General features: G+C 30.1%; 2 protein-coding genes across 2 annotated transcripts; both read left to right on the forward strand.

Annotated features, from left to right (window-relative positions):
- The first annotated feature begins 2,186 nt into the window (after window positions 1–2,186).
- Window positions 2,187–8,829, forward strand: LOC143236265 (techylectin-5B-like). The gene is made up of 6 exons (XM_076474534.1): window positions 2,187–2,352; window positions 3,817–3,977; window positions 7,159–7,410; window positions 8,062–8,167; window positions 8,300–8,464; window positions 8,549–8,829. Exons 1-6 carry the CDS (start codon window positions 2,187–2,189, stop codon window positions 8,809–8,811), a joined length of 1,113 nt encoding a protein of 370 aa, XP_076330649.1. The 3' UTR covers window positions 8,812–8,829.
- A 10,796-nt stretch (window positions 8,830–19,625) lies between these two features.
- Window positions 19,626–21,688, forward strand: LOC143239167 (techylectin-5B-like). The gene is made up of 5 exons (XM_076480024.1): window positions 19,626–19,791; window positions 19,978–20,228; window positions 21,028–21,133; window positions 21,264–21,428; window positions 21,513–21,688. The coding sequence occupies exons 1-5, from the start codon at window positions 19,626–19,628 to the stop codon at window positions 21,593–21,595; spliced, it is 771 nt and encodes a 256-aa protein (XP_076336139.1). The 3' UTR covers window positions 21,596–21,688.
- Window positions 21,689–21,956: the final 268 nt, after the last annotated feature.

Raw genomic sequence — 21,956 nt, forward strand, 5'->3', positions numbered from 1 at the left:
GTTTAGTGAAGTGTTTTTTTCTCATGAATGTATGTCCAGTTTCCAGCTGCGAATGTGAACGCAGCTTTTCTTCATTAAGACGGTTGAAGACGTAGTTAAGGTCACCTATGTCTCAGTGCCGCCTCAACCATGTGGCAGTTTGTCACACTCACAAAGATGAGGTCGATAAGATAAATATAGAAGAGCATATGAAAGAATTCATAAACAGATCATCACAAAGGAGGTCTACGTTTGGGAACATGTAGACTAGAGGACTAAACGAATATTACTTCAGTGAAAAGTATGAATAATTATATGCTACATTGTATTGATGTGTAATTTTCAAGAGTTCGCAAAGACATTTTAATTATTTTTATCAAACAACATGAACAGTTTTTCAGTAGATATAAACTTATCAAGGGTAATTACTAATTTTATTAATATTTGAAAACGTAATTCATGCAATGAAAGTTATTAGTAACCTTGTCAAGTATAATGGCCATCTTTTATACTGTTCAGTGTGCAGGAATAAATTCATGTGGCAGTTAATTTGTGACACATTTGTCTTTATTCTATTAACATTTTGTAAACTGATCAAACACTTCACTTATACAAAGCTACATGGAAACCTTGTAAATACTTGTAACAAGTATTGAATTATTAGAATTTATTCAGAGTAGAGAAACGTTTGAAATTATTTTTATAAATATATTAAAACTGGAAATACGACAACAAAAACTGAATTTAAAATATAATGCTAATTCGTAGGTACAGATTTACCTGAATTAAAGTATTGGAGTTGTTACAAAGTTTGTCAAAAAATTCTTTAGGCGACAAACTCGGAGTGATCTGTTTCTGATATACTTTTATAGCATTTCTCTGTAGTTTAAACATAAAAACCCAGTGTCAGAAACAACCAAAGGTAACTTATTATTAGAATTACAGTACTGTAAAAGATTTTATAACCCACGTGTTAGAAATAAAGATATATACTAGTGGATATATTGGAAAAAAAAAACCGTCTTTCATTGATATTAAATTATAGAAAGGTTTTCTTTTTCACACTTATCTATTCAAACATTTACAAATAAGGTAATACAAAAACAGTTGTTCACATTAAGGGTAACTAGATTTTTAGAATCATATTACACAGTGAATTTATGAAAAATGTAAACAAATTTTAACAGCAGTAAACAAAAAAGATAAAAATTATCCATAACTAAGTATTAATACGAGCTTAAATGTTTCCTTAATATGTTTTACTCATTACTAAAATAATACATTTATACTACAACAATATTTAATTACTTGTCAATACACCAGTGTAACCAAAATAAAAACTTGAAGTATTGCTATGGTAACTATAGCAATAATATAGTACAAGTGTAATAACGACATGTACTTACCATAAAGTAACCGGAGGAAAGGATTTAAAGTGTAACTAATGAGAGTAACCGTAACACACACAACAACCAAGAAAATAAAACTAACTAGGAGAACTTTATTATGCATTCTGTCAGTGTTATGTAGATATTAAAGACTGTTGTTGAAGAACCAGACTGAAATTATACCGTACCGACAGATGCTTATCCAGACTGTATTACCACAACTGCTGATTTATAAAATAATTAATGAACAAATGTAGAAAGGTTAATGCACATATGTCACGTATTGTCACAGCTACAATTTCTCAATACGTGTTATTATGCCTTCTACGTTTTCTCTGTTGAATGTGTAATTATCTAAACATAAATAAAAAATTAACGAACATTCTTCCACGTAACGTTACATTAAAATATTTGTTTTTCCTGTTTAATACATGTATACAATATCAGTAGAGAAACATTCTTGTAAAAATGAATACCTTACAGTCTATAAATATGTTTAAAATGTCACGAGTCACGATTAACATTAACATTAAAATTATTAACTGTAGAGAACAACTCTTACAGTAATAATAACTCCACAGTTTATAAAAAGAAGCGGAAAATTCAGATGTTGACTAGAGCCGTATTTAGAAAACTATAAACATTTCTTGGACTCAGAGTGAAAAACATCAGATACAGTTACTAACACGGTTCTAACTTGCGGTAATTTAAAGAAAGCCCTTTTTGGATATCCTGTTTAATACAACTATAAAACCACTGATGAAAGATTCACATATTCAGTCTATATGGACACAGTTTTGTTTTATTAACCATTTAACAATGTACAACACTGTGAAGATATTAAGAATTTTGACTTTCTTCGTGTTGACCCAGGCTGATGTCCGTCATCAAACAGCATGTAATACTGTTGGGTCACTGAAAGGAATAGTGGACTCCGTTACAGAATTAGTAGATCTGGCTAGAGAGAGGATTTCTACTTTAGAAGGTAATATATTTTACCTGAAGTATTTTATATAACGTAAAACTTGAATATCGACTATAGGAACATCTAAAATAACTATTTGTTAAGTTAAAACGTTAAACCTAAATCTTATAATGTTGTTCTTCGTACTAATATATGTTGAACTACTCTTATATTTCCTCATTAAAGTTTTTATCCGTTACTCTTTAGATGTGTTTTCTACAACCACACTTGAACGAACATTTTCACCGCTTATTAATGACAAGCAAAACCGATCTTTTCAACAATCGCTTTGTGTAACACAAACGACGGAACAAAAACCACCTCTACCAGAAGACTGTGCCAGTATCTATAAAAAAAACAACGAAACCGAACCAGTGGTGTCCACAAGATTGAACCACGATTCTTGAACCAGTCTATTTCTGTATACTGTGATATGGAGACATCAGGAGGAGGGTGGACGGTCGGTGAACTAAACTTTGTTTTGTGGTGAAGCTTTAGTTAATTCTGGGTTAGTGGATGTTTCCGTGAAACATTTAATTAAAAGTTTGCCATTATTTTCAGAGAAGAATAAACTGCTTTGTTATATAAATTCAATTATTTAAAAGAAATGGAAAATACGTGTCAGAACCAAACCCACATTTAAAAATAAATAAATATTGAAGTATATTAAGAACTTGTAACTTTTTCTTTTAAATTTTTATCATATTTCTTCACTGATTCCGTTCATTAATGTATGTTATTTTATCATATTTAAATATACAGCTTATAACACAGGTTTTCATTGGGTAATCATTTCGTCTAGTTTGCTTATATATATATATCAGAATGTGTATCTGTGTTCAATATGAGATTTTCTACATGATAATAAACATATAAGTGTTTAATATAACAAAGAAATCCACTCTGAAGTTTATGTTATTGATTATTTTAAGATTCTTGAGAGATTGAAAGCATATTACTTCTTATTCTAAAATCGTCTTTCAAACATAAATTTATATCATACGTGTGTTACGAAATAGAGTTTGTAAGAATGTGAGACCGAAAACATACCGCTATGTCATTGGGGACCAAATCATAATAATGAGTTTTGTGTTAATTAAGAAACGTATCGATATCTTTAGAGACAGTTTCCACATATTTTGTACAGAATAATGTTGAATAATACAGGAATATATATTTTGAAGTTTCATTTTAATACTTATAAAACTTAGTTATCTCTGTATTTATTGTTGATTTTCTTATTTGTAGTTGATTCAAAGAAGAGGAGATTATGGAAAACCATTTGAAAATTTTTACAGATCGTGGGTAGAATACAAAAATGGTTTTGGAAATTTAACCCAGGAGTTTTGGTAAGGTAAAACTTTATATATTTATCAAATATAATCAACTAGTTATTTCTTTTCATGTTAATTAATATTATTTGATATAATTAATTATTTACTGTGTTATAAACTATTTATTTATTATACACTGCTTCTGTTCCAGGCAATGACATCATCTTCTCCTTGAACAATCAGGACAATATGGTGCTCTGTGTTGATTTCGTTCTTCGTGATATTATTAAACATTTTAACACGGCGTCATCTACAGGGAAAATTTCTGCTGATTGTACGAACAAAACAGAAACAAAAGGCAATGTGTTATATGTATATTCTATGGTTATTAAAGACATTTTTCTTAAATACTTTGTGGACAATAAAACTTTATAGATAAACAATTCAATTATAACACAAATATTTGAGGTTCTTGAGAAGAAATTAGATTAAAATAGCAGTCATAAACTTTCACCAACATCACTTTATTTGTTAATGATAAAATATCAACTTAAAATAATTACACACAGAGAAATGATAAAACATGTTAAGATAACTTTTTATCTTGTTTGTCTATCTTAATGTATGATGTAAAATACAATTTTGCATGATATATTTAGATTTTATCTATTATCTATTGACCAATAATAAACTAAACAAATCTTATTTTCATCTCGCTTGTACTGCACAAGAAAACGCTCAAACTTAAAGACAATGATTTTGTTTTAACTTAAAATTGTTCTTGATATGTCTATAAACTTACTTAGGAAATACTATGACTTGTAGGGTAATATTATTGTTTTTATGTTAGGGTTAGCTTAAAGGTGTTTAACTTTAAATAAAACGTGAAATAAAACATACATAAAAAGATCCAAGTATAAACAAGATACTTTTAAACACCACAGTGATATTTATATTATATTCTAGACTGTATTTTTTTTAGTTATTAATATAAAATTATTTTTTAACATTCTCCATTAAATATTTCTTAATTAATGTTAATTCTTCAACATAGATTATCTTTTTGAAACCTTGGTGTCAATACATTATACCGTTTATTTATTAACTACTAAAATTTAAGACAATAAAACTAAGATGGAAAACCAATTAAAGATGACAATATCCATAGTCATTAAAGAATATCCATATATAGTCATTGAACCTGAAATGTTAAAGTACAGTTTATCATTACTTTTTATTGTAGTTCTTATTTTATCTATTAACTGTATGTTTCATTATATTCTGTGAATATCTTTCACTATTTTTAATTTTCAATACTTTAATTTCTTCACCAATAGATAAGATCACATGTAAAAGATATATTTTTCACAGTTATGATATACAGAACACTTGTTTTATTTAACTTCACGAACAACTCATATATATTTTTCTCCTTTCCGTTGATGCACTACACCAAAGTACGGACATACAGAGAAATGGTTTTAGTAGAGATGGATTAATATGATGGTCCCTCTTACCAAGCATATCCGTGTCACCTTTTTCTTGAGCGAGATTGTCAAATATTACGTATATTTGACGCATGTACGTGATATCCTGAGACTCAATTACAGAATAATCGATGTAATAAGAGATGTGATACTGAACAACACGTAAAGTATCATCTAGACAATCTTCTAGTAACAAACTACACCCATGTAGTACTATACTAAAACATGAAGATATTTTGCCAAGCTAAATAATTCCGGAGTATTCTATCTGTAGTGTTTTTGAAGTTATATTGTTATCTTTTTCAGTTTTATTTTGAGTAATTTTTATGCACAAACTGGATTATAATGGTTCAATAAAATCATGTATGTGTACTACTGTGGATCGTCTCTCTCAGTATTACTGTTACAGTGTCTAACCAAGGACTTAGTTTGATTGTAGATAAAACTGACCACAGTGACGTGGAGGTTTAGGATTAGATAAGAAATGAAAGTGTTAACAGATGTACAGTATGAGCTGTAACTATAGATAAAGGTCTACAGGATGGTTATGTTTGTTTTCATAGAAAACTACACTGAGAAACACAACACCAACATTATTTATAAAATACAATGTGATAACTGCGACGACTTCTATATTGGAGAAACAAGTAAAAAAATGGAAACAAGTTTCAACGAACAAATAAAGTCACCTTCACACGTTCTCGAACACCGCAAATCAAATAAACACAATATAACCATAAAAAACACCCGAATACTAAATAAAGAAACAAACATAAACAAATGCAAAATTAAAGAAGCCTTACTTATAGAACAATGCAAAACTAAAATAAACCAATACAAAGGAATACCTTTATACCTATATTAACAAAGTTAATCCAACGTATAAGCACACCCTCTACATTCCTACACTGCGTTACATGTGGTCGGTTATCGGTCAGTTACTTCTTTCTTTCTTTCTGAACCTGACGATGACCGAAGAAGGTCGAAACGTTGTACGTTCCTCTACATATTACTTTCTCTATCCATACCAGCCGTTTTTACATAGATATATTTCTATACAAGTGGGTTTTCTCGTCATCACGAATAGGCTTTTTGTGGTTTGTCTACCAAGGATATCGAAAACCGGTCTTAGCGTTATAAACATAAAAATATACCTCTGAGCCACTTGGAAAGCAGGAGGAATCCTGATCAGTGTTAGTACAGAAGTAATTTATTATTGAAATATTTAAAAACAACCATGGTTTCACTATGTACAGGCTGTAATGGTTTGTAAACAGGTTTACATATTTAACCAAATAACCTTGACAATAACTTTGACACAAGTTGGTCTAGTCGTCTATAAATTTTTCTTTACTTGTTTTTAAACTTCAATTTATTTCTAAAATCTTAGTTTTTTACCTTTTTCACAGACATGCAAAACTTTGAAGCTTTCCATTAGATCGAGTTAGTGTTTAGTTTCTGTAAGTTGATTTCATTTTCCTTAATTTCCAGTTTCTAGAATGTTCTTTAATTACAGTTTCTACGGAACGTCCTGTTTCAAATACGTACATGTTATTACACATTAATTGGTAAACACCTCTGTCACTGTACTTATCTGTTTTGTCTTTGCTGTTGAATAACATTGTTTGTACACTAGAAGTATGAAGAAACACAATACTTTCATATAAAACATAACATAGCGCCCTCTTCTGTTGCTGAACACATCTTGAATTCTTTGTTTGTTTGTTATTGAATTTTGCGCAAAGAAACACGAGAGCTATCTGCGCTAGCCGTCCATAATTTAACAGTGTAAGGCTAGAGGGAACGTAGCGAGTCATCATCACATTGGTTCACTGAAAGGAAAAGTGGACTCCGTTACAGAATTAGTAGATCTGACTAGAGAGAAGATTTCTACTTTAGAAGGTAATATATTTTACATAAAATATTTTACATTACACAAAACTTTAACTTCGATTAAAGGAACATTTAAATGTTAAACCTAAATGCTATATTGTTAATGTTGGTAACACTATATGTTCAGCTCTTTTAATATTTCCACATTAAAGTTTTTATCCGTTATTATTTAGATGTTTTTTCTGCAACCACACTTGAACGAACATTTCCAAGGCTTGTTGATGACAAACAAAACCGATCCTTTCAAAAAATCTCTTTGTGTGACACAAACGACAGAACAAACGCCACCTCTACCAGAGGACTGTGCCAGTATCTATAAACAACAACTAAACCGAACCAGCGGTATCCACGAGATTCAGCCACAGTTTTTGAACCAGTCAATCTTTGTATACTGTGATATGGAGACATCAGGAGGAGGGTGGACGGTAGGTGAACTAAACTTCCTTTTGTGGTGTATCTTTAGTTAATTCTGGGTTACAGGTTGTTTTCATGAGACATTTAAATCAAAGTTAGCCATTATTTTCATGGAAGAAAAAACTACTTTTTTGTACAAACTCAGTTATGTAAACGATTTGGAAAATAAGTTTCATGACCAAATCCATATTTGAAAAGATAAACGTTAAGAGCATGTAACGTTTTTGTTATAATTTTTATCATATTTCTTCACTGATTCTGTTCAGTAATATATGCTATTTTATTATATTTAAATATAACACGTGTTTTCACTTGGTAATCATTTCGTCCTAGGTTGTATAGATATATATATAAGAATGTGTATCTGTGCTTAACCTGACGCTTTATACATGATAATAAATATATGTGCTTAATAACACATAGGAATCTACTCTTGAATTTATCTTGATGTTATGATGATATTTTCCTAAAATCATCCATGAAACATAAATTAAGATCATTTGAATAAGTTTTATTTTCGATTTCAAATCTTTCTTTTTTAGACAGGTTTCATGAAAAGAAAATAATGTTGAATAATACATTAATATATATTTTAAAGTTTCATTTTGATACTTATAAAACTTAGTTATATCAGTATTTCGTATTGTTTTTCTTATTTCTAGCTAATTCAAAGAAGAGGAGATTTTGGAAAACCAGTCGAAAATTTTTACAGATCGTGTGTAGAATACAAAAACGGTTTTGGAAATTTAACCCAGGAGTTTTGGTCAGGTAAACCTTTATATATTTATCTAACAGTGATCAACTACTTATTTATTACCGTGTTATTTAGTATTATTTGATATAATTAATTATTTACTGTCTTATAAACTATTTATTTATTATTTAGTACTTCGGTTACAGGAAATGACGTTATCTTCTCGTTGACCAATCAGGACAATATGGTGCTCCGTGTTGATCTGGAAGACTTCGAAGGAAGTCGACGATATGCAGAGTTTGAAGGGTTCTTGGTACGAAGTGAAATAGAACTCTATAAAATGAGCTACAAAACGTATAAGGGTGACGCGGGTGAGTTTATACTTTATTCCAATATATAACATCTTACATTAATTGTTTATATATTATTTATTAATTATTTCGATATTATTTTAGGAAATTCTCTTGCTCCCCACCACAATATGATGTTCAGTACCGAGGATAAAGACAACGATAAATACAGCGGAAGTTGTGCTCATAATCACAAAGGCGGATGGTGGTATAATTCATGTCATCGTTGTAACTTAAATGGTTTGTATTACACAGAAGATAAGGTAGATTCTACCGGTATTATTTGGTATGCGTGGAAAAGTGAACATATTACACTAAAGACAAGCGAGATGAAAATAAGACCCGTGGAGTTTATTTTTGGTAAATAAATAAAAATAGAAAGATTGTTTGTTTTTGTTTGTGAAATGCTTATTTTCATGCAAATGTTAAACACTTTAACAAATATATGTGCAAAAACGGTTCGTTTGGGTTGAGAAAATATTTTACGTAGAAGAGCGGACAACGTTTTGACCTTCTTCGGCCATCGTCAGGTTCACAAAGTGTGTCTGTAGTAAAACTGACATTGACCACATATGTAGAAATTTAAAGTTCAAGATGAAGAAATATGGAAACATTGTACAAAAATATAAAGTAAATAAATTGGTATTATTAGAAAACTGCCTCCCCCCCCCGAAAATGTTGGTAGGTTTTATACATTTTTGTTAGATAATACAAAAATGCGTAAAGCTAAATGTTATTTAGAAAACACTCAACAAGATTTGGTCAAATCATAATTAAACACTGGCTTCAGTAAATATATGAACTTTTATTGATTTTAGTTACATTTTATTATAAATAGTGTTGAACACCTGCCGTATTTTCTTATTATTCTAATCAGCCTACAAAATGGTCAAACAACTTTCTCTCCAATTGTGGAGTCATTAAAATATATCATAGAAATAAGAGAATTAATGTTATGTTATGGCCAAGTCAATCAATCCGATTGAAAATTTATGGGCTGAGTTAAACCGATTAACTAACGATCACAAACCAAACATGGAAGATGAACATTTTAAAGTACTCAAAGAAGGATCACAGTCAATTACCCAAGAACATCTGTTCAAACTCATTGAAAACATGTCACGTTGATGTGAAAGAGTTCTGAAACCAAAGGGAATTCCAACTAAATATTAACTTATGAAACTGATTTGGGTTATTTTGAGATTCATCTTTACGTTCGACTCGTAATTCTTATCACATCAAACATGATCCCACTTTCACCGATGGGGGCGTTATAATATCCAGTCAATTCCACTATTCTTTGGTAAAAGTACTCCAAGAGTTGACGGTGAGAGGTGAAAAGTAGCTGCCTTTCTTGTAGGCTATCACTTATAAATAAGGAGAAACAACTCTCCTACAACAAGACGATCAAAAAAGTAAGCTTCCTACAATAAAACATAGAAAGACGTAGAAAGAAATCTGAAGCATTTAAGTTTACGGAAAACTTGAACATCGATTAAAGGAACATCTAAAAATAACTATTTGTCAAGTTAGAATGTTAAATCTAAATGTTACAATGTTATTGTTCTAGAACCACACTTGAACGAACACTTTAATTGATTTTTAATGACTAAGAAAACCGATCCTTTCAACAATCTCTTTATGTGACACAGACGACAGACCAAAAGCCACCTCTACCAGAAGAATGTTATAGTATCTATAAACAACAACTAAACTGAACCAGTGGTGTCTACAAGATTTATCCACGGTTTATGAACCAGTGGATCTCTGTATACTGTGATATGGAGACATCAGGAGGAAGGTGGACGGAAGGTGAACTAAACTTTGTTTTAAAGTGAACCTTTATTTTTTAATGAAAATTTATTTGGAATTAAGGAACTTTTACAACTTGAAAAATAGTTTATTAAATATCTGATTATTTCGAATAACTTGTAACTGATTATTGTACTTTTCATTAAACTATTTGAATTATCATTTTAATTTCAGAGTTTGTGAGACATGTTTTCACTTGGTAATCATTTCATTTTAGATTATTTACCAACTGATAGTTAAATTGACCATCACATTATAACACCCCCATGGTTGTAATGGCGAGCATGTTTGGTGCGACCGGAATTCAACCTCGCGTTCCTCAGATTACGAGTCGAGCGCCTTAATGATCTGGCCATGTTGGGCCTCGGAGGATTATCAAGGATAATCAAGTCGACGATATGCAGAGTATGACGAGTTCTTGGTAAGAAGTGAAATAGAACTCTATAAAATGAGTTACAAAACGTACAAGGGTGAAGAGGGTGAGTTTAAACTTTATTCTAGTATATAACATCCGACATCAGTTGTTTATGTTTTCAGGAAATTTTCTCGCTCACCACAAGAACATGATGTTCAGTACCAAGGATAAAAACAACGATAAAAATATCGGTATTTGTGCTCAAACCTACAAAGGCGGATGGTGGTACAATTCATTCTATCATTCTCACTTAAACGAACTGTATTTCACAGAAGATAAGATAGATGCTACCGGTATTAGCTGGTATTACACATTAGAGTAAATACATGGGAAAAAATATTAAGACATAATTATAGGTGGATACCCTTAATTTGTGTTTATTTATACATAAATATCAACAAACGTCACAAATGTATATACAAATTTCATCATTTAAAATATTAGGCAAATACAAAATAAGGTGTACGAGTTGGATTTAGAAGAAAAAATTGTAGTTAAAATGATTTTGTTATGTACGAAATAAATAATTTCTCTGTGAAAACGTTTGTTCATTAAATGTTTATATTCTGTCCATATCTTATTTAAAGGCGAATTTTTGTTATCCCTATAATTTATATCTGGTATATTATATTGTTTTGTAACATTTGTGATGAAACCGTCAGTTGAAATAATCATGTTTCTTACCCTACAGGGCCTGGCATGGCTTAGCGCGTAAGGCGTGCGACTCGTAATCCTTCCAGCCGTGGGGGCGTTATAATGTGCTGGTCAATCCCACTATTCGTTGGTAAAAGAGTAGCCCAAGAGTTGGCGGTGGGTGGTGATGACTATCTGCCTTACACTGCTAAATTAGGGACGGCTAGCACAGATAGCCCTCGAGTAGCTTTGTGCGAAATTCCCAAACAAAAAAGCAGAATTCTAAAATAAATATTTATTTACGATCTTTGAAATAACAGAAAATTCACGAAGTAAAGTTTCAAAATAATCTTAAAAGTAAATTCCAAATATTTTTACTGGTAAAATACTTTTCTATCAAAATGTAACGTTTTATATTAATCACGTTTATGCGAGCATGTGTAATATAAGTGTTGTGAAGTTACTGGAATTGTTTCATATCTTACTGATAATGGAAATAGTGTTATGTCAACGTAAATATCTGTAAACAAGAGTCACGCGCCATCTATTGAATGGTGCCACAAAAACAAAAAATCTATAAATAATTTCACACTTTCGTTACTGAAGATTCAGACAACTTATGTACAAGAACTATTTCTTTATAACAGAAACATAATTTTAAACAATACTAATCTACTTACAACAAGAGCACGACTTTCACCAAAACTGTACGTGAAGATTTAACAATTTCACTGTAATACTGATAAATCATGAAAACAATTATTCTTGTTAATAACCGTCATGTTTTACAGTTTACAGTATTCTAGTTCTTTAAAATTTCTGAAAGGATTCACAAGTATTATCAAATTAATTAATTAATTTAATATCCTCTGGACTCTGGATGTGGCAATGAATGAATCGGTGATGTGTTCCACACGATAACGTGATCTGCATATATTGAGAAATGAGGGTATATATTAGCTTAGGTGTATGACATTTGGGAATAGAAAGTAGGGTAGTGGGCAGAGTAAAGACACTGGAGATCTTCTGCATTTCGACGAGCTGTTGTTGATATTATCTTTAACAGTTCTATTAATGATAGTGGAAAAGAGCCACCTGGTGATGGGGATAAGGAACTTGTAGCTAGTTAACTGATACTTTAGAGTATTGTGTCAGACAGTATGGAATGGTTGCATTACATCTACAAACGCTGCGACTGTGAAGTGATTCTGGTTGAACAGTTGGTGTATCGATTCTTCCAATATTACAAGTGATCGGTTGTCTGTTTGTTTTTGTACTCACGTTTTGTTTATTGTTGAAGATGTTATTGGTTTTCAAATAATGTAACAGTGCGTTGGATATGACTTTGTCCATGAGCTTACATAAGTTCATGTTGTGTTTTAAAGAAGTTTTTTTTTTCTCTCTCTTAGATATAGGGCACGCAAAATTATTACTGTGTTCATGTGATGGGAATGAAGGGTTAAAGAAACAATAATAATAAATAATAAAGTACTGGATATATATATATTGTAAGTCTGGGTAGTTTAGGCCTAGGAAGAGCCACAGAAAAGTAAATAATTCAATTCAGTTTGTAACATTTTAAAATTAAAATGACTACCATACTTTTCTTCTTCTTCGTCACTGCTGTATATGATGTTATATTACACGGAAAAAATATAAGTTTATTCGGGGCTAGTCATATTTCAATAATTATTTGTTGTTTGACAGATCTCCCAACATTATATTCCGTTTAACTTTATATAGATATTTGATTACCGAAATCAGTGAAACCTATAATTTAACTACATAGTTCTACATTAGTTCTACATAAATAGATTCTGTAGAACTGAATGTACCAACACACAGGGCCTAAGGTTAATTACAAGACCTAACATCAGAACTTTAATTTGGAATTACAAATGAATATAAATAGTTTTGTATATAATAATAGTGAATAAAAATAATATAAAATTAAATATTGTTACTTAGCACAGTTATATTTTAATGTAAGAAGATGAAGAATGAGCCAGAATTTCGTCAAATAATTTGATCACAGCCAGCAGTAATCTCAACAGTTTATTTTCAAGACTTCCTTGTGAGTCTGCTTGAACTATTCCTACGACACACGGGAAAAATTTTAAATATGTTATTTCCAGATTATTTATGGAACAAATGGACTACGTTATTGTTACTGCGTTTTTTAAATTTTTGCGTGCGTACAAAGTTACTATACTGTAGCCTAGAATATTTAACGAAATATCTTTCTTACTGTATTTGTTACACTTATTATTATTAGTTAAGTATAAAGAAGATATGTGTAATATAATATCCAGATATAGAATATTCTACGATTTTCTTCGGTACTATTATTTAAGGTTCTTTCACGTGTGTAAAATATTTACAATTATACATTAATGTTTGGTAACCACTAACGTTACTCAGTTTATTTCACGAAGTAGCTAATATGGCTACAGTCTGGATATTTAACATTACCATACATTTTATACATCCAAAACCCTACTAACGTATTTTTATTTTGAAATCACAATCTATGTTTGACTTTTAACCTATATTATATTACCGAAAATATGGGGTCCTTCTATTCCGGTTAGTAGGATGTACCTCTGACCCACATCCTCTAGAGCTGTTCTTGGAAGAAAGGTTTATTTTGATACTTGTACATACGTTCATTATATGACACAAGAAAATTTTTATACAACTTTGCTATCATCAATACAAATCCATAACTTAAGACATTTTACTGGTGGCTGTTGTAATGCAGTGTAATCATTGCTATAAATAGATTGGTTTTAAAATTATTCTACTTCTTCAGGATGGTAGTAATGCCGTCATTACTGACACTGATTTTAAACGTTTTGAATCGTTTGTTAATAAATTTTATAATACATTTGTGTGAATTTTAAAAACGTATTTATGTGTTTTTTTTCAATGATTTACACCAGCTTTACTCAATATTCCGTTGATAGGTTAGAAGGAATGTAGGTAGTCAAAACAGACAATTCTTGAACGACTCAAACTTAATATTTCAATATTGCTATTTGACCTTTACACTTATAACAACAAAACGGTCTGAAATGGGGAACGTTAATAAATGTTTTCTGATAAAAACAAAAATTCGAGATTTGAAACTTTTTATTGCAATATTATTGATTTAGGTAAAGATGTAATATTTAGAAAAATATGAAAAAAACTTTCTTACAATTGAAGGTTCTAGGTTATATTTTATAGAAACACCTAAATCTTTAAAAGATTCAAACAAGTTAAATCTGGCAGTTAGAAAACAGAAAGTTACAAACAAAATAGAAACAAAAAGAAGAAAATATATTATATAAAAAATTCTATGGTTTTTTAAACACATTTTACATAAAGTACTTGTGGACAATAAAACTTTATAAATAAATAATTTATTTATGAAACATATATTTCAGGTTCTTCAGAACACATTAGATTAAAATAGCAGTCGTAAACATTCATCAAAATTACTTTATTTCTTTATGATAAAATATCGACTTAAATATAATTACACACAGATAAAAAATAAATCATATTAAAAATATCTGTCTATCTTGTCTGTCTATCATCACGTATAACGTAAAATATAATTTTGCAAAATATATTTAATTTTTATTTATTGACCAATGATAAACTTCAGATGTCTTATTTTCATTTTGCTCGACTTTAGTGTAAGGTGTTTACTTTTCCAATCATACCATGTAATACCAGTTGTATCTACCTTATCTTCTGTGTAATACAAACCATTTAGGTTACAACGATGACATGAATTATACCACCATCCGCCTTTATGGTTTTGGGCACAACTACCGCTGTTTTTATCGTTGTCTTTATCCTTAGCACTGAACATCATGTTGTTGTGAACAGCAAGAGAATTTCCTAAAATAATATGAAAATGCTTAATAAATAATATATAAACAACTAATGTAAGATGTTATATACTGGAATAAAGTTTAAACTCACCCGCGTCATCCTTGTACGTTTTGTAACTCATTTTATAGAGTTCTCTTTCACTTCGTACCAAGAACTCGTCAAACTCTGAATATCTACGACTTCCTTCAAAGTCTTCCAGATCAACACGGAGCACCATGTTGTCCTGATTGGTCAACGAGAAGATGATATCATTTCCTGGCACAGAAGCAGTGAGTAATAAATGAATAGTTGATAACACAGTAAGTAATTAATTATATCAAATAATAGTAAATAACACAAAAAGATATAAGTAGTTGATCACTGCTAGATAAATATATAAAGTTTTACCTAACCAAAACTCCTGGGTTAAATTTCCAAAACCATTTTTGTATTCTACCCACGATCTGTAAAAATTTTCAAATGGTTTTCCATAATCTTCTCTTCTTTGAATCAGTTATAAATAAGAAAATCAATAAGAAATACTGAAGTAACTAAGTTTTATAATTATCAATATGAAACTTTAAAATATATATTCCTCTATTATTCAACATTATTCTGTACAAAATATGTGGAATCTGTCTGCAAAAATATTGATATGTATTTTAATTAAAACAAAATTCATTATTATGATTTGATCTCCAATGACACAGTGGTATGTCTGCGTCTTACATCGTTTTAACAATGTAGAGCACAGATAGCCCATTGCCTATCTTTGCGATTAACTCATAAGAAACGTATGATTGCTGAAAGGATCGGTTTTGATTGTTATTAACAATCGGTAGAAATGTTCGTTCAAATGTGGTTGTAGAAAACACATCTAAACAGTAACGGATAAAACTTTAATGTGGAAACAGAAAAGTAGTTGAACATACAGTGTTACCAACAATAATATTGTAACATTTATGTTTAACATTCTAACGTAACATGTAGTTATAAATATTACTTTACTCGATGTTCAAGTTTTCCATTAACTAAAATACTTCAAGTAAAATATATTACCTTCTAAAGTAGAAATCATCTCTCTAGCCAGATCTACTAATTCTGTAACGGAGTCCACTATTCTTTTTAGTGACCCAACAGTATTACAAGCTGTGTGATGATGGACATCAGACTAGGTCAACACGAAAAAAGACAAAATACTTAGTATCTTTACAGCGTTGTACATTGTTAAATGGTTAATAACACAGAACTGTTTTCTTATAGACTGAAGATGTGAATCTTCTATCAATGGTTTTATAGTTGTATTAAACAGGATATCCAAAAAGGGTTTTCCTTAAATTACTACAAGTTAGAAACGTGTAAGTTACGTGTTAGTAACTGTATCTGATGTTTGTCACACTAAGTCCAAGAAATATTTATAGATTTCTAGTTATGGTTCTTGTCAACATCTGTAATTTCTACTTTTTTTATGAACATTATCGTAAAAGTTGTTGTCTGTTTTTTATTATCTTGATTGTTTGTTTTTGAATTTCGTACAAAGCTACTCGAGGGCTATCTATGCTAGCCGTCCCTAATTTAGCAGTGTAAGACTACGGGGATGGCAGCTAGTCATCACCATCCACCGCCAACTCTTGGGCTACTCTTTTACCAACGTCTAATTGGATTGGCCGTCACATAATAACTCCCCCACGGCTGAAAGGGCGAGCATGTTTGGCGCGACGGCGATCAAACGCGCGACCCTCAGATTACGAGTCGCACGCCTTAACACGCTTGGCCATGTCGGGCCTATTATCATGATATTAATGATGCTGTAGAACCTAATATAAAGTTATGAGATTTCATTGTAAAAATAAAAATTTGTATTACGAAGAACATGTTTGTATACTTTTTACCGCTTATAGTTTACGTGCTAGTTAGTGAGTTTACTCTGGTTTTCGTGCTGGAAGTTTTTATCTTAGTATGAATATAGCAGAAGACAAATAAATACTATAAACCTATTTACACGTAAGATGTGATGTGATATTTTCCAGAAATTTCCCGCCCTTAAATCATACATTTCTACAGAAGTAGAACAAAATCTTGGATACGTTTGTTTGTAACCAATTTTAATACCGTACAAGAACACGTTCAAGCATAAAGACTGATTTTTTTACCTTAAATTTTTTTTAGATTTGTCTAGAAACTTACTTAAGAAACACTAAGATTTGTAGGTTATTATTATTGTTTTTATGTAGGGTTAGCTTAAAGGTGTCGATCTTTAAGTAAAATGTGAAATAAATCATACATAAAAAGATCCAAGTGTAAACAAGGTACTTTTAAATATTACAGTGATATTTATAATCTATTATTGACTGTATTCTTCTTTCAGTTATTAATCGTAAGATGGAAAAACCAATTAAATATAACAATATAACAATATCCATACATAGTCATTGAACCTGAAATGTTAAAGTACAGTTTATCGTTACTTTCTACTGTAGTTCTTATTTTATCTATTAACTGTATGTTTCATTATTTCTGTTCTATGTCTTTCACAACTTTTAATTTTCAATATTTAATGTCTTTAAAAATAGGTGGCAGCTCATGTAAAAAGTATCTGAAATGTCAATAAATTATCTGACTTATTTTAAAAAATTAATAATTTCACAATTATCATACATAGAACACTTGTTTTATTTAACTTCACGAACAACTCATAAGGTTTTCCCTCTTTTCCGTTGTTGCACTACACTAAAGTTCGGACGAACAGAAAGATGGTTTAGTATTTTTATCAAACAACATGAACAGTTTATCAGTAGATTCACGTAATCAGAGATTAACAATTTCCAAATTGAGCAGTCCACATAAGTGGTTGCAAAAATCATCCTCCCATCGAGTGCAAAAAATCTACGCCCTTGATTACAAACAATTAACAAATATTAAATTTATTCAGAGTAGAGAAACGTTTGAAATTATTTTTATAAATATATTAAAACTGGAAATACGACAACAAAAACTGAATTTAAAATATAATGCTAATTCGTAGGTACAGATTTACCTGAATTAAAGTATTGGAGTTGTTACAAAGTTTGTCAAAAAATTCTTTAGGCGACAAAGTCGGGGTGATCTGTTTCTGATATACTTTTATAGCATTTCTCTGTAGTTTAAACATAAAAACCCAGTGTCAGAAACAACCAAAAGTAACTTATTATTAGAATTACAGTACTGTAAAAAGATTTTATAACCAACGTGTTAGAAATAAAGATATATACTAGTAGATATATTGGAGAAAAAATAAACACGTCTTTCATTGATATAAAATTATAAAAGGTTCTCTTTTCACACTAATCTATTCAATCATTTACATATAAGTTAATAGTAAAACAGTTGTTTAAATTAAGTGTAACTAGATTTTAGAATCATATTAAACAGTGAATTTATGAAAAATTTGAACAAATTTTAGTAGCAGTAAAACACATATAATAATTATTCATAACACCGTAATAATACGAGCTTAAAGTTTCCTTAATATGTTTTACTCATTATTAAAATAATACATGTATACTACAACAATATTTAATTACTTGTCAATACACCAGTGTAACCACAATAGAAACCTGAAGTATTGCTATGGTAACTATAACTATAATATAGTACAAGTGTAATAACTACATGTACTTACCACAAAGTAACCGGAGGAAGGGATTTAAAGTGTAACTAATGAGATTAACCGTAACACACACAACAAACAAGAAAATAAAAGTAACTAGGAGAACTTTATTATACATTCTGTCAGTTTTATGGTGATATTAACGACTGTTGGTGAAGAACCAGACTGAAATTATACCGTACCGACAGATGCCCATCCAGACTGTATTACCACAACTGCTGATTTATAAAATAATTAATGAACAAATGTAGAAAGGTTAATGCACATATGTCACCTATTGTCACAGCTACAATTTCTCAATACGTGTTATTATGTCTTCTACATTTTCTCTGTTGAATGTGTTATTAAATAAACATAAGTAAAAACTAACGAACATTCTTCCACGTAACGTTACATTAAAATATTTGTTTTTCCTGTTTAATACATGAACACAATATCAGTAGAGAAACATTCTTGTAAAAATGAATACTTTAGGGTCTATAAATATGTTTAAAATTTAACAAGTCATGTTTAACATTAACATTAAAATTATTAACTGTAGACAACAACTCTTACAGTACTAATAACTCCAGTGTTTATAAAAAGAAGCGAAAAATTCAAATGTTGATAAGAAACCTATTTAGAAATCTATAAACATGTCTTGGACTCAGAGTGAAAACATCAGATACAGTTACTAACACGGTTCTAACTTGCGGTAATTTAAAGAAAACCCTTTTGGATATCCTGTTTAATACAACTATAAAACCACTGATGAAAGATTCACATATTCAGTCTATATAAAACAGTTCTGTGTTATTAACCATTTAACAATGTACAACACTGTGAAGATATTAAGTATTTTGTCTTTCTTCGTGTTGACCCAGGCTGATGTCCGTCATCAAACAGCTTGTAATACTGTTGGGTCACTGAAAGGAATAGTGGACTCCGTTACAGAATTAGTAGATCTGGCTAGAAACAGGATTTCTACTTTAGAAGGTAATATATTTTACTTGAAGTATTTTATATAACGTAAAACTTGAACTTTGACAATAGGAATATCTAAAATAACTATTTGTCAAGTTAGAATGTTAAGCCTAAATCTTATAATGTTGTTCTTCGTACTAGAATATGTTGAACTACATCTTATGTTTCCTCATTAAAGTTTTATCCGTTACTCTTTAGATGCGTTTTCTACAACCACACTTGAACGAACATTTTCACCGCTTATTAATGACAAGCAAAACCGATCTTTTCAACAATCGCTTTGTGTAACACAAACGACGGAACAAAAACCACCTCTACCAGAAGACTGTGCCAGTATCTATAAACAACAACTTAACCGAACCAGTGGTGTCTACAAGATTCAGCCACAGTTTTTGAACCAGTCTATTTCTGTATACTGTGATATGGAGACATCAGGAGGAGGGTGGACGGTAGGTGAACTAAACTTTGTTTCGTGTTGTAGCTTTATTTTATTCTGGGTTAATGGATGTTTTCGTGAAACATTTAATTAAACGTTTGCCATTATTTTCAGAGAAGAATAATCTGGTTTGTTATATAAATTCAATTATTTAGAAGATATGGAAAATAAGTTTCAGAACCAAACCCACATTTAAAAATAAATAAATATTGAAGTATATTAAGAACTTGTAACTTTTTCTTTTAAATTTTTATCATATTTCTTCACTGATTCCGTTCGTTAATATCTGTTATTTTATCATATTTAAATATACAGCTTATAACACAGGTTTTCATTAGATAATCAATTCATCCAGTTTATATATATATATATATATATATATCAGAATGTGTATCTGTGTTCAATATGAGATTTTCTACATGATAACAAACATATATCATGTGTTTAATATAACAAAGAAATCCACTCTGAAGTTTATGTTATAGATTATTTTAAGATTCTTGAGAGATTGAAAGCATATTACTTCTTATTCTAAAATCGTCTTTCGAACATAAATTTATATCATACGTGTGTTACGAAATAGAGTTTGTAACAATGTGAGACCGTAAACATACCGCTATGTCATTGGGGACCAAATCATAATAATGAGTTTTGTGTTAATTAAGAAACGTATCGATATCTTTAGAGACAGTTTCCACATATTTTGTACAGAATAATGTTGAATAATACAGGAATATATATTTTGAAGTTTCATTTTAATACTTATAAAACTTTGTTATCTCAGTATTTATTATTGATTTTCTTATTTGTAGTTGATTCAAAGAAGAGGAAATTTTGGAAAACCATTTGAAAATTTTTACAGATCGTGGGTGGAATACAAAAATGGTTTTGGAAATTTAACCCAGGAGTTTTGGTTAGGTAAAACTTTATATATTTATGTAACATAATCAACTAGTTATTTTTTTCATGTTAATTTATATTATTTGATACAGTTAATTAGTTACTGTGTTATAAACTATTTATTTATTATATACTGCTTCTGTGCTAGGAAATGACATCATCTTCTCCTTGACCAATCAGGACAATATGGTGCTCCGTGTTGATCTGGAAGACTTTGAAGGAAGTCGAAGATATGCAGAGCATGACGAGTTCTTAGTACGAAGTGAAAGAGAACTCTATAAAATGAGTTACAAAACGTACAAGGGTGACGCGGGTGAATTTAAACTTTATTCAAGTATATAACATTCTACATTAGCTGTTTTTATATTATTTATTAATTATTTCAACATTATTTCAGGAAATTCTCTCGCTCACCACAACCACATGATGTTCAGTACCAAGGATAAAGACAACGATAAAACAACGGTATTTGTGCTGTAAGCTACAAAGGTGGATGGTGGTACAATAACTGTCACACTTCAAACCTAAACGGTTTGTATTACACAGAAGATAAGGTAGATTCTACCGGTGTTACCTGGCACGAGTGGAAAAGTAAACACAGTACACTAAAGACAAGCGAGATGAAAATAAGACCTGTGGAGTTTGTTATTGGTCAATAAATAATAAATAATATCTAAATATATTATGCAAAATTGTATTTTATGTCATAAGTCATGATAGACAGATAATATAAAGAAATAGTCTTAACATGTTTTATTTTTTTCTTTGTGTGTAATTATATTTAAGTGGACATTTTACCATAAAGAAATAGTAATTTTGATGAATGTTTACGATTGAATTT

The sequence above is a fragment of the Tachypleus tridentatus genome, chromosome 13 (genome assembly GCF_004210375.1).
Source record: "Tachypleus tridentatus isolate NWPU-2018 chromosome 13, ASM421037v1, whole genome shotgun sequence".
Taxonomy (NCBI): domain Eukaryota; kingdom Metazoa; phylum Arthropoda; class Merostomata; order Xiphosura; family Limulidae; genus Tachypleus; species Tachypleus tridentatus.